The sequence below is a fragment of the Sus scrofa genome, chromosome 1 (genome assembly GCF_054392235.1).
Source record: "Sus scrofa isolate SSC_HxYL_T2T_F1_AM1 chromosome 1, Sscrofa_HxYL_maternal_Yorkshire_Landrace_v2.0, whole genome shotgun sequence".
Classification (NCBI taxonomy): domain Eukaryota; kingdom Metazoa; phylum Chordata; class Mammalia; order Artiodactyla; family Suidae; genus Sus; species Sus scrofa.
In genome coordinates this window covers 18916319-18930798 of record NC_139383.1, presented here as the reverse complement: position 1 = coordinate 18930798, position 14480 = coordinate 18916319, and the positions used below count along the sequence as shown (strand labels likewise).

The 14480-nt window shown below is 35.9% G+C and overlaps 1 protein-coding gene and 1 long non-coding RNA gene across 21 annotated transcripts in view; one reads left to right on the top strand and one right to left on the bottom strand.

Moving 5' to 3' along the window:
- The window catches only part of LOC102160169 (uncharacterized), a 426691-nt gene that overhangs the window by 33969 nt on the left and 378242 nt on the right, over positions 1-14480 (bottom strand). For 5 of the 9 annotated variants that reach the window (XR_002338311.2, XR_014845122.1, XR_002338317.2 and 2 more), the window contains one exon: positions 1039-4216. The exons of 1 other annotated variant lie outside the window; for it this stretch is intronic. This is a non-coding gene — a long non-coding RNA (uncharacterized LOC102160169). Of the gene's footprint in view, positions 1-1038; positions 4217-14480 lie in introns of those variants that run through there. 3 more of the 9 variants (XR_014845124.1, XR_014845123.1, XR_014845137.1) reach the window with 1 other exon arrangement.
- Positions 1-14480, top strand: part of ADGB (androglobin) — a 158559-nt gene that overhangs the window by 125039 nt on the left and 19040 nt on the right. For 11 of the 12 annotated variants that reach the window (XR_014845039.1, XR_014845027.1, XR_014845033.1 and 8 more), the window contains 2 exons: positions 273-466; positions 2532-2643. Coding sequence is in view for 6 of the 12 variants with exons in the window: in XM_021072116.2 (XP_020927775.1) it covers positions 273-466; positions 2532-2643 (306 nt within the window). In the remaining 6 variants the exon portion in view is untranslated. The remainder of the gene's footprint in view (positions 1-272; positions 467-2531; positions 2644-14480) is intronic. The other variant, XR_014845051.1, reaches the window with a different exon arrangement.

Sequence of the window (14480 nt, the reverse complement as noted above, 5' to 3'; positions counted from 1 at the left end):
GTCTGCCACATACACCATAGCTCATGGCAACGCCAGATCCTTTAACCCATTGAGAGGGGTCAGGGATCAAACCTCATCGTCATAGATATAGTCAGGTTCTTAACCCACCGAGCCACAACAGGAACTCCGATGCTGCTTTTCGTCTCATTAAAACAAAACAAACTGACCTGTTCCTTTGAGCTTTTCATACAGGGATATAACTAAATAACACAACAATCAGTAATTACGCATTCCACATATTTTACCTTAAACATACTATTTCTTATATTCAGCTAGTAAGCAAATTCTGAGTCATGCTTCATTCAAGAGAGAGCAAGACTTTTACCTTAAGAAGAAATCTGCCCAGGGAAGTCAGAAATCCTATAAAAGACCCGGAAGTGCAGTAGCAGACTCTGGTCAACCTATTTTGGATGAGGAAACCGTGTCTGTACCCAGTACAGAAGAAAATGCCAGCACACCACAGCAGGTAATTTACATTTAAAAGAATTACTCGGTGTCACTGACTGTAAAAATGTAATATATATTGAAACAATTATTTTCCTAAAATTATTAATGTTTAATGCTTTTTATGTGCAGTGCCATTGGTATATAACCACAATTGAAGAATTACTGACATTTTCTCTGTGCCAGGACTTTAAAATATGTGATAAATTTGTTACACTAACAGATAGATGTTATCATCTTACATTACATATTAATTAAGAGGCTATGTGACTTTTTCAAAGCCATATGTTAATAAAAACTGAATTGCATGTGCCTTGAATTGAAGAAATAAAGAACAATGCACAAATTTTAAAGCAATAAAAGAAAACATGATCTCTCCATTGGAAAGCAAGAAAATTAATTAATTAATTAAAATAAATAAATAAAAACAATGTCAGAAGTAAGTCCTAATAAGACAGTAATTACGATAAATACAAATGGATTATTTATCAATTAGAAGGATAAAATTTTAAAGATAAAAAATGACTACTGTAAGTAGTCTCACAGTGACGCTTTAAAGCAAAATGGCACAAAAAGTTTAAACTTCAGCCAAGAGAGATGGGATGATATTTTAATGTTCCAATACATAGATAACAATGGAGGATATTATAAAAATAAAAGGAAGACTAAAACAAGTTACGTGTGATAATAACTTACACATAGACACCTCACTGCCCAGACTCAAATAAAAAGCAAAAACTAATAGAACTATAGAGAAAAATAAATTAACAATTCATAGTTGAAAATTTTAACACACATCTCTCAGAAACTAGTAGACCCAAGCTGAAAAACAAAATACATTTGATCGTTATGATTTGAAATATCACCATAAGCTTAATCCTTTAGAAATCTATATAGAGCACTTCACCTAATAAAAATATAATGTACTTTTTCATAGAACACACAAGAAGCCTTGATAAAAACCAAACTATATTGTGTGTTATCTGAACATAATGCAATAATATAGAAATTGATAATTAACAACTTATTTAAATGTGGAAACAAAGTCAGATACACTAACTAGTATTTTAAAAAATCATTAAAAAAGAAATTGTGAAATACAGGGAACTCATTAAAAATAAAAAAGCACAAATCAAAATTTGTAAACCACTTCTAAAGTAACATTCAGTGGAATGTTGACTTTTAAATTAATTCATCAGAAGGTATGAATGATAAAAACAAATGAGACAAGCTATTGAAACAAAAACTTAGAAAAAAGAGTAAAAGAATAACTCAAAAAGAAAAAATTTTAATAAAAATAAGGGTAGAAATTGACAAAATAGGGAACAAAATTCAGGAAGATTAATAAACCTAAGCTTTTTTACAATTAATAAAATAGACATGCTTCTTGCATGACCAATCAAGTAAGGAAAAAGAAAGAAAATATAAATAAATCAAATACAGAATAAAAAATAATAGGGTGGAGGTGTAAATGCAAACAACTTTTTTTTTTAATTAAGTATTATATACAACTCTATGCTAGTAAACATAGAACTTAGAAAAATTGTTTTAAATATAAAATTTCAGGGACAGGGGAAAGAATGGGTAGCTGCTCCACCAAAAAATAGAAAATATGAAATAAGAAGAAGAGTAAATAAGAATAATTAAACCACAATGATAACCAAAATCACATCCTTTCCAAAAAAGCCATAGACCCAACTGACCGTAGGATAGATCTAATAGACTTTTGAGGAATAAATTGTTCTAGAAAACAGAAAATACAAACCTTCCAATCCTTTTTAAGAGAAGAATGTAGTTGTTTCCAAACTTGATGAGTAACAAAAGTAAAATAAATAAATCTTATGTGGAAACATAAATGAAAAAATTATAAATACTAGCATACATGGTGGTAAGTATTGATGAGGATGTGAAGATAAACTTTTACAGACTGTGCTGTTACTAAATTTAGGAGAACATCGGACAGGATCTAAATTATTATTGTATGATCCAGAAAAATACGCACTTATGTGCTTAAAATAATAAATTATTAGGCACACACTATGTTTATTTTTATTGTTTGTGCTTAAACCCTGCATTTTCTATCACAGGTATACAAGTATATTATACAGTGTTTGGTGTTATATAACAGTTGGCCTCTCACTGAAAGTCAGCTGATGTTTGTTCAAGCACTAAAAGACTTAGAGAAAAATGATAACAAAGGTATGTCACCCTATACGTCATTCATATGTTTTATATCTGATATAAATATTTAATAGTAAATGTATCATGTGATTATCAAAACATTTCTGCTTACAATTTGTACTTTGATCCAGTGGCATTTCTTGTTAATTGATTACATGTTTCAGAATCTTTACTGTGTGGTTTATAAAACCCACAAATATATGATTTTTTGGCCTAGTTTAAACTAATTTTCTCCACATCATAAAAATTACTTAATGACCAAGAAATGTACAGGAAACCTTTCTAGTTATAAAATTATGTTTGTCCAAGTTGTTGCGAAAGTATAACCCTAAAAATACCTTTTTTTAGGGCCTCACCTGTGGCATATGTAGGTTCCCAGGCTAGGGGTCCAATCAGAGCTACAGCTGCTGGCCTACACCACAGCCACAGCAATGCTGGATCTGTGACCTACACCACAGCTCACAGCAACACCGGATCCTTAACCCACTTAGCGAGGCCAGGGATGGAACCTGCTTCCTCATGGATTCTAGTCAGGATCATTAATGACTGAGCCACAGAGGGAACTCCTAAAAATACATTTTTAAAAAATATTTAAAAGAAGGAAAATCTCCTACTGAAGAAAGATTAAGCTTTATTTTTTCAAAATGTAAATGAACTATTCTCAATATTCCTGAGCAGAAAATAATAGTTTGATGCTTCAGATTTTTAAAAATCTCACATAGCCTCTACTCCTAAACTTTAAATCACATTATGCAATATAATAATTAAACCTGAACTACTTCATCAGCTAGTTTAATTAATTAATTAAAATAAATAAAAACAGAATGCCAGAAGTAAGTCCTAATAAGACAGTAATTACGATAAATATAAATGGATTATTAATCAATTAGAAGGATAAAATTTTAAAGTTAGATAAAAAATGACTACTGTAAGTAGTCTAAAAGTGACACTTTAAAGCAAAATGGCACAAAAAGTTTAAACTTCAGCCAAGAGAGATGGGATGATATTTTAACATTCCAATACATAGATAATAATGGAGGATATTATAAAAATAAAAGGAAGACTGAAACAAGTAAATGTGATAATCATAAAAAATAACATGTGTACATTATTCTAAAAATAAAACTATACAATATAGTCCATGAAGAGACTTAGATCCGGATTGTGTAAGCTGTCGATAAATGTCATTCAATGTACAGCCCTCTGGTGCAAAAAAGTTTTATAACTGTGCCTTGACTTCTAAAGGTGTTGCTGAAATCTCAGCTGCCTCTGTACACCGATGCCAAATAGAAACTCGGAGACAGAGTTGGAGGAAACAGAAAAAGTAGCTTTAATTGCCAGGCAAAGCAGGAACACAGCAGGGATCACAGCGAGCTCATGCATCCAGGACTGTGCCCCTCTTGGAGGGGACAGTGAGGAGTCTTACAGTGTTCAAGGAGCAGGGCATGATCAACTCACAGACATTTTCCTGATTGGCTGGTGGTGACGTAATTGGGAGTCAGCATCACCAACCTTCTGGGGTCTGGGTGTTTGCAGGCAGCATCCAGTTGACTTTTTCCATCTGGTGAGAGCTTCAGCGCCTGCAAAACAGCTCCAAGGACATGAATATTATCTATAGTCCATGAGGAAGACCTAAGGTCCTTGACTTTGTTGAATGACTAAACTATTATTATTCTGTCTTGTTTTCCTTTTTCTCTGTATTATCTCATTTCCCTGATTAAATTGATTCTTCAACTAAAGTCTTTCTATAGACAAAAAGGCAGTTGAGGACATGAGTAGAGGCCCACTCTGGGAAGGTCTCCCAGGGTCCTGCTCGGTTACAATGGGTGGAACAGTTCTCGGAGCTTTCTGAAATGGTGTTCCCAGGTTATAATCTTCAGTCTGGCTCGAGTATAATTTTCCATTTCTTTCTTAGATCGACTGATTAATTTTTCATTTATACTATGTAACCAATAATTGTGATCTTTACTATTTACTCCAAAGAGTTGAAAACTGAAAATTCTGGTTTAAGATAGTGACACAGGAGGCTCCTAAACTCATCACCTCCCACAGACAAGGATCAAGGAGCAATTCCCTCTAGAAAGAAACCCAGAAACTAGCTGATGAACTCCTACGCATCAGGCAAATGAGAAAAAACTCACCCTAAAAAGTGTTGGAAACGTTGAGATATACTCTCGCCATAACCCCCACCCCCAGCACAGCAACATACAATTGGAAGGGAACTCACAACTCCCATAGCAAGAGGTTTGAACCAAACATCTAGTGCCCCAGCTAGTAAAACTTCCACATAAGTCACTGGCACCTGGTCCTAAAAGCCAGTGGGGCTTATGTCTATAAGACCCACAGGACTGCAGCAAACAGAGATAGTTCTTAATAGGCTTACAAGGATGCTGTGGCCACCAAGGCTCAGTGCAGAGAAAGCAGACAGAAATATCCATCTCCTAGTTCTTCCCTGAAAGAGATCTATTTGCATACTTTAAAAGCTGCTGCCTGAGGATTGGGTTTCCAGTTAGCATACAATCTAGGGGCTGACTGCAGTTCTACCTGAGGAAGACAGGACAGCCTGGCCAATGCTATCTCCATGCTTTTCCTTGGGTCTGATCCAGGTTGCCAATGTCTTCCTGAAACGTGCCTGGCACCCTGACTTTCGCAGCTGCCACTCAGAAGATGCACTCCTTGATTGCCTGGCTCTGGTAGCCAGCAAGGATTGCATTTTGGGACCCATGAGTCTGTGGTAAACAAAGAAAATGTTCTTAAGCAGCTGTCCCCTCAGGGCTTGGCACAGAGGGAGCAGACAGAAAAGCTCATCTCCCAGTCTTTCCCTGAAAGGTCTATTTGCATATTTAAAAGCTGCTGCCTGAAGATCTGGCTTCCAATCCAATATTTTTTAAATGTTAATACTACACACCGCTGTGTATAGATTCAGTGCAATCTCTATCAAAATTACAGTGGCATTTTTCATAGAAAAAATGAAATCCTAAAACTCTTTATTGAAAGATCCTATATAGCCAAAGCAATCTTTATATATATATATATATATATATATAATTTTTTTATTTTCCTACTGTACAGCAAAGGGTTAGGTTATCCTTACATGTATACATTACAATTACATTTTTCCCCCACCCTTTCTTCTGTTGCAACATGAGTATCTAGACAAAGTTCTCAATGCTATTCAGCAGGATCTCCTTGTAAATCTATTCTAAGTTGTGTCTGATAAGCCCAAGCTCCCGATCCCTCCCACTCCCTCCCCCTCCCATCAGGCAGCCACAAGTCTCTTCTCCAATCCATGATTTTCTTTTCTGAGGAGATGTTCATTTGTGCTGGATATTAGATTCCAGTTATAAGTGATATCATATGGTATTTGTCTTTGTCTTTCTGGCTCATTTCACTCAGTATGAGATTCTCTAGTTCCATCCATGTTGCTACAAATGGCCTTATGTCATTCTTTTTTATGGCTGAGTAGTATTCCATTGTGTATATATACCACCTCTTCCGAATCCAGTCATCTGTCGATGGACATTTGGGTTGTTTCCATGTCCTGGCTATTGCGACTAGTGCTGCAATGAACATGCGGGTGCACGTGTCTCTCTTAAGTAGAGTTTTGTCCGGATAGATGCCCAAGAGTGGGATTGAGGGGTCATATGGAAGTTCTATGTATAGATTTCTAAGGTATCTCCAAACTGTTCTCCATAGTGACTGTACCAGTTTACTTTCCCACCAACAGTGCAGGAGGGTTCCCTTTTCTCCACAGCCCCTCCAGCACTTGTTATTTGTGGATTTATTAATGATGGCCATTCTGACTGGTGTGAGGTGGTATCTCATGGTAGTTTTGATTTGCATTTCTCTTATAATCAGCGATGTTGAACATTTTTTCATGTGTTTGTTGGCCATCTGTATATCTTCTTTGGCCAAAGCAATCTTAAGGAAAAAAACGAAGTCTGAAGACACTACGATTCCTGATTTCAAACTTATAGTAAACAAAATAGTATGGTATTGGCATTAAAAAAGATACGTATACCAATGGACAAAATTGAGAGCCTAGAGATAAACCCTCTCATAAATGGTCAGTTAACTTTTAGCAGCAGAACCAAGAATACACTGTTACACAACTCAGGTTTGGCTGCTCTGCCACTTGAAAATCAATACCTGAGAGGCAGTTGTTGGTAGAAAGGAAAGTTGATTTTAATGAGAATGCCAGCAATCTAGGGAGAAGGCAGCCTCATGTCCCCCCAAAAACCAACTCCAAAGATTCTTCTCAGCTATGAAAGTTTTTAAAGGTAAAAGGAGAAGTAACCTCAGTTAATCACTGAGATAGGGGATCAGACTCGTAGCATCTCCCACTGTGTGCAGGCTACTCTTCCTGATCTTTCTTTGGATGCTATCTTGTTCATACAGTTTGGAGATTACTGAAGGAGAAACTAGGGAAGAGATCTAGTCATTTGTTAATTACTTATTCTCCATTTCTACTTCTTTGGTCCAGGAAAGAACCAACAGGTTAGGCAAGGTATTATGTGATCAAAAGATTTGAAAAGTGTGCTTGAGTCAGAGATGAGTAGAGTGTGGGCATGCCTTGTTGAAGGTTAGTTACAATATATCTTTGCTAAAGTGACAAGAGAAAAGGGGTTCCCTGCCGAAGGTGGTTTCCTGCAAAGAGCTGCTTACAATACACAGGAAAAGGATAGTCTCTTCAATAAATGTTGCAGGGAAAACTGGAAAGCCACATGCAAAAGAATGAAACTGGATCCCTATCTTACACCATACATAGAAATCAACTCGAAATGGATTAAAGACTTGACTATAAAGCCTGAAATCATAAAACCCCTTGAAGAAAACACAGGGGATAAAATCCCTAGCATCAGTCTCCACAGCGATTTTTTTTTTTTTAGATTTAATATGGAAAGCACAAGCAACAAAGGCAGAAATAAACAAGCAGGACTACAATGAACTAAAAATTTTCTGCATAGCAAAGGAAACCATCAACAAAATGAAAAGCAACTTAGGGGATGGGAAAAAGATATTCACAAATCCTATATCTAATAAAGGGTTAATATCCCAAATATGTAAAGAATTCACAAAACTCAGTATCAAAAAAAGAAACAATTCAACTTAAAAAAAAAAAAATAGACAGAGGACCTGAATAGATGTTTTTCCCAAGGAAGATAAACAGATGGCCAACAGATACATGAAAAGATGCTCAGCATCACTAGTCATCAGGAAAATGTAATTCAAAATCACAATGAGATATCACTTCAGGTTTGTTAGAATGGCTATTATCAAAAAGGTAAGAGATAGCAGGTATTGGCGAGAACATGGAGAAGGGGAGTCCTCGTACACTGTTAGTGAAAATATATATTGGTGCAGCCACCATGGAAAACAGTATAAAGGTTCCTCAAAAATTTAAGACTAGTAGAACTGCTGTGACCTAGCAATTCCACTTCTGGGTATATATCCTAAGGAAATGAAATCATTATCTCTAAGAGATATCTGCACCTCCATTTCATTGCAGCATTATTTACAATAGCTGAGACATGGAAACAACCTAAGTGTCCACTGATGGATGAATGGATAAAGAAACTGTGGTATATATACACAGTGGAATATGATTCAGCCATAAAAAATGAAGAAAAACCTGCCTTTTGTAGCAACATGAGTGACGCTTGAGGACATTACGATAAGTGAAAATTAGTCAGACAGAGAAAGACAAATGCTACCTGATCTCACTTATAAGTGGAATCCAATAATAAAATCCACAGAAACATAGAACACATTGGTGGTTGCCAAAGAGGTGGTTGTGGGTATAGAAAATGAGTAAAGGTGGTGAAGAGGCACAAACCTCCAGTTATAAGATAAATAAGTCCTGGGAATGTAATGTACAGTATGTTTCTCAAGTTCAAGTTGTCCAGCACGAGTAGATTTTCAGTATCTAAACACAATATAATAATTTATGAACTAGGCTAATGTCAAATGTAGATCTTGGTTATGGTACAACACTGATAATGTGACAAGTTTTTTTTCTATAATCTGTATTTTTAAAATTTTTTTAATTATAGTTGATTTACAATGTTTCGTCAATTTCTACTATACAGCAAAGTGACCCAGTCATGTGTGTGTGTGTGTGTGTGTGTGTGTGTGTGAGTGTGTGTGTAGACACACACTCTTTTTCTCATATTATCCTCCATCATGTTCAGGAAGTTAGCATTAAATGAAGAAATACAGATAGAGTCTAAACTACTATACATTGAACTACCTAAAACTAGGTTATGAATCACCTGCAAAATTAGAATAACTCCTATATTATGTGCTAACACCTCTCTTTCAAAGTTGTGAAGATTCAAAATAATATATATAGTTCTTAGAACCTAGTAGCACTTCAAAAAATAGTTTCTTCATTATTTGTATTCCAACTAGAGAATAAATCTTTAGAAGTAATCATGTCTTCTTTTTTGATGTCATGTTTGATAATTTTATGGGTGAATGAGTAGCTATTAAAATTTAATGAGAACTTGGGTCACTTAGTATATTTTTTGCTGAAAGTAGTGAAGAAATTCAGAATTGAATTGTATTTAAAATGAACTAGGAAAATTTTCTATTTGAATAAATATGTTGGCCAGTCTTTTGGAAAGTTAAGTGATTTTTGAATTCATAATAACCATTCTCTAATTATGTGTTCATAAATGTGTTTTTTTAGGCAGCCAATTTGCTTAAATTAAAACATGTGAATATTTCCACTTACATTTGTCAATTGCATTTACCTATAATCTTTAACCTTAAGGTTGTGATATATTTTAGAGAAAATAAATTATTAATGTCCTCAAAATATTAGCTTACTATTCAATTACAAATATTTTATTTCAAACAAAAATTGGTCGTGTTTTTTTCAGTAGTACATTAGTAAACTAATTTAAGATTTTATGTAAATTAAATGGAAACTTTGCCCTGTATACTGATTTAAACTCAATGTTTAATTTATTTGAGAAAATATAATTTAATTTTTTTAAAATGTACATCTTTATAACCCATGATAAAATGTAAAGTCTGAAACTTGGCTATGTACAATCTAGGATATTTCTATTATAAAATTTTAGGAAGTCTGGCCTCTGGTTAACATGAGGCAACAGTGCCACCTTTAGTATAATTCAATACCTAAGTTTTAGTAAAAGTTGCTTACTTGCACTTAATAGAAAATGGAGAATCTTGAGCATGTAGAAGTGATATCATCTGCCTTCATATATAATTAGTAGTGTTGTTATTTTAAAGTCCTTCTCTGTTGCTAGTCTGAGCATTTGAAGTTCTAATCTAGTTGCATTAAATGTAAGCTTTGTAATTCTCAAAAGTACTCAGTTTCAAGCCTCACTACTAATTTTATTAGCAGGATTATAACACTATTTCTTTAACTCAAATATTATACTGTAGCTTTTTCTTAGGCATAATGCATGCATGGTGTATCCAAATCAAGATCTTCGAAGATATCAAACATTGTAGATACTATATATATTTACTATATCCACATATATACACATGTGTGTGTGTGTGTGTGTGTGTGTGTGTGGTTTATATTTACCAAGTGTGATTGCACTTGGTTAAATGTATACTTTGTTCTAAAGTTTTCTAGTTTAGAAATTATGTTAATGTTCAAATCCCAACCAGATTACCTAAGCACTAAATTTTGATCATAAAATAAAAATTACATTTCTGTAATTTTAATAAGTTTTATTGCTCACTGAAGGTCTCTGTCTGCTGTATCCTGGACACCTGTAAGATAAGAGGAAAGCTAAAGGCATTATGCTAAAGGTCTTGTCAAGTTCATTTCATCAGCAGATGCTCCCTGAGCACTTCCTCTCTGAAGGGGGTATATTAATGTATTCTAATGGTCATTTCCTCTAGAGTTCCTCAAATTACATGAATATGCAATGAGGGGATCACATTTTTAGCAATTTTTGAACTACTAGGGTATTTATTCTTGAATCTTACTGTTATATATGCTCCCAACACATACAGATTCCCTATAAAACTTTACATACTAAAGTTAGACCATCTAATAATGAGTATATACTATGAGTTCTGCCCTATAGTAGGTGAAATTAAGAATTTAAAATGAAGTACAGGGAGTTCCTGTTGTGGCTCAGTGGTTAACGAACCCGACTAGCATCTATGAGGACATGGGTTCGATCACTGGCCTTGCTCAGTGGGTTAAGGATCCAGCATTGCCATGAGCTGTGGTGTAGGTCACAAACGTGGCTCAGACCTGGCATTGCTGTGGCTGTGGTGTAGTCGGGCAGCTGTAGCACCAATTCAATCCCTGGGAATCTCCATACGCCACAAGTGCGGCCCTAAAAAGCAAAAAAATAAAATGAAGTGTATAATGATATTCTGGCCTTCAATGAACTTGTAATTCGTGGGAGAAAAGGTTACCATACTGTAAGCCACTGAAAATATGGAAATTATTTTATTCTCCATATGAATAATGTAAAGGAAGAGAATACTATGCACCCGTGTGTGCCTGACACTGTAGTAAGTGGTCACATATATAAACTTGGATATTAGAATATGCTAATTTGAATGGAATCAAATATGCCTAAGTATATGACTCCAACACTAAGAACTATCAGGGAGTAAGAAAAGAAAGCCCTAGAAATACCTAATGGGGAAGCTTGAGATTCCATTTCATCTGACGTTTGTTGCCATCTTAAAACCCTAGGGTATATTATACTAGGTAAGATCTTATTTTAAATCTTCTATGTTGATTATCTAAAGCCTGTGGGCATGGTGTTAGTTTCTGCATTATACGGAAGAGGAAACTTAAACTCAGTGAATCAGGGAGTTCCCTTGTGGTACAGCAGGTTAAAGATCCAGTGTTGCTGCAGCTGTGGCACAGGCTGCAACTGTAGCACAGGTTTCATCTCTGGCCTGGGAACATGTGGCAGGTGTGGAAAAAAACAAAAAACAAAAATCCTCAATGAATGTGATGAACAAGGTTAACCTATCCAGTGACTGATCCAGGATTCGCTTTTAAGTTATTCGATTATTTGGCCAAAGGGTTTTTCCCTAGCACGACACTTTCGCAGTAGCTGGGATTGTTGGCAGAAAGGCAAGTTGCACCCTTATAAAATCATGGTGTTTATAGTCTGGTGATAGTCTGTACTGTGGTCATACACGGTATATTCCCAGTTTGAAATCAGCTAATAACTGGCACCAAGTAAAAATAAAATCTAGAGTCTTCCAATTACTATTTTCCTTTGACAATGTGATAACTTACAAGATTCCAGATTAGAAAGGGACTGACATGTCCTCTATACAATTATTTGAATTCTGATTCAACTTATCAGTGTGGAGAACCTGTGTAAATTACATAATCTCTCTAAACCTGCCCTTCTGGGATGCTTTGAGAATTAAAAGAGAAAGACATACAGTAGGGAGTCAACAAATACTATTTGCCCCCTCAATACTTGCACACCTGTTAGGAAGAATTAATACAACAAAAAGCGAAACCCTTCGTGCTGAGAAAAAGTAATTATATCCTTCTAAATGGAAATCAGTTGTTCTCTAAGTGCAATCCTTGGATCAGCAGCCTCAGTACCACCTGGGAACTTGTTAGAAAGCAAATTTGGGGTCTCCACCCCATACCTACTGAATAAGAAACTTTAGTGGGGAGGGAGTGCCCAGAAATTTGTCTCTAAACAAGGTGATTCTGATGCAAGCTAAAGTTTGGGAATCACTCTTATAAAGGAACCTTCGGCTTCAATGAATTCTAAATCTTTAGTTTCTTCCTTTCAGCCCATCCCTTTGCAACATTTACTTCTAACAAAAAGAGGAAGCTGTATACATTTCTTAATGCGGCATTTCTCAAAGTAAGATTCGGAACCATTTGAGGTCGTTTTCAAAGATGTACATTCCTGGGCCCCACATGCACCTAAGAGGTTAGTTAGATTCTCTAGGGATTAGGCTTCAAGATCTACATTTTATAGGCTCCCTGGGTGATTCATACATTCACCAAATTTGTGAATTGCTTGCATTACAATAGGCACAGCATTGCTGATAACAGAGTTGTCTGGCAGCACAAGATGAAGAGAATGAATTCTTCTGCTCGAGTTTTTATGATGCTGTATTAGTTAGCCCTGGCCACAAACAGATCTCTAAAGTAGAGTTAACTCCTAACTTTGCTGGCACTGAAATCTCGGGGACGTGGGTTTTACGGGGGCAATAAGCTGAGGTGGTAGCTGAGGCCACTGAGACTGGTCAAAGCCCAGTTATCTCACATCAGGTTTAAGATGGTGAGCTGGTGCTGCACCATCTGGATGAAGCAGAGGCAGCATGAGGAGACTTCGCAGGGAAGCAGCACTTCATGCATGGGCTCCCATTTCTGTGCAAGTAGGGTTTCTTCAAAGTTTTGGTTGAACCAAGAATATCAAAGAGCCAAAGAGAAAAGGACATGTCCTTTCCAGTCTCTCTGCATTCTATCCTAAGTGTCTGATAAAAGGTGATTTTATTGTGTGGCTTCCTATAAGAATCCTGTCTTCCTTTCTGCTTTTTTCTTCTCTTGATTCAGTTTCTATGGCTCATCATTTCAACCCTTACGCTTCATTCCCACTCATTTAAGTAACCTTATTGTCTTCCTGTGGTCTCATTATTTTTACTTTTCTGCAGTCCATTTTTTACTTTGCCTACTTAATCGCACTCAAGAGCTGAGCTGTTTAGAATGGAATCTCACCTTCCTCCGCAGAGCTTTTTGATATTTCATGCTCTTATGACAAGATCCCCAGGGGACCACGAGACACCTACATGAATTCTCCATTCTCTCAGACAAACTGCATGCAGAGGTAATTCAGAAGGTTCAAATAAGAAAAGAAATCCAGGAGGACATCAATGGAAATTTCAGAAAAAGGACTCCAAAATTTAACTCTTACATAAAAACAATGAAAAAACTGGCAGAGATGATCAGGATCAACTTTTCACAATTCTAGAAATTAACAAAGGCTTAATCCAAGAAAAATAGCCATTTCCCTTTAAGTGCAACAAGCTTTAAGGCATTTTTATCTGTCCCAGCCCCATCCCCATTCCCTTGTTTCCAACACAGCAGTAGCCTTGAAAACTAACAGCCTGTATTCCTTTTTTTTTTTTTTTTTTTTTTTTTTAAGGGCCACAACCACAGCATAAGGAAGTTCCCAGGCTAGGGGTCAGATTGGAGCTGCAGCTGCCAGCCTATCCCGCAGACACAGCAACCCAGGATCCGAGCCATGTCTGTGACCTACACCACAGCTCACGGCAACGCCGGATCCTTAAACCACTGAGCGAGGCCAGGAATCAAACTTGAATCCTCATGGATGCTATTTAGGCTCATTACCACTGAGCCACAACAGGAACTCCTAACAGCCTGTATTCATCTTTCAAAGCCTCATTCCCAGAAAGACAAAAACTGAATGAACTTGTCACCAACAAATCTGCCTTTGAGAAGGTTCAAATAAGAAAAGATATCCAGGAGGACATCAGTGGAAATGAAGGAAGTCATTCAGGCTGAAATCAAAGTACACGAGGCAGTGACTGTATCCACATGAAGAAATAAAGTGCACCGTAAGAGAAATTTTAAAATACTTAGAGGCGAATGAAAAACAGCAACATACCAAAACTTATGAGATGCAATGAAAGCAGTACTAAATGGGAAATTTATAGCTAAAATGCTTATATTTAAAATGAACAAAGTTCAATAACTTAAACTTCCACCTTAAAAAAGAAAAAAAAAAAAAGAACAAAACAAGAAAACCAAAAAAAAAAACAAACAAAAAAAAAACTAAGCCCAAAGTAGGCAGAGGGAGAATAATAACTATTAAAGCAGAGATTAATCAGTTCAGTACTGT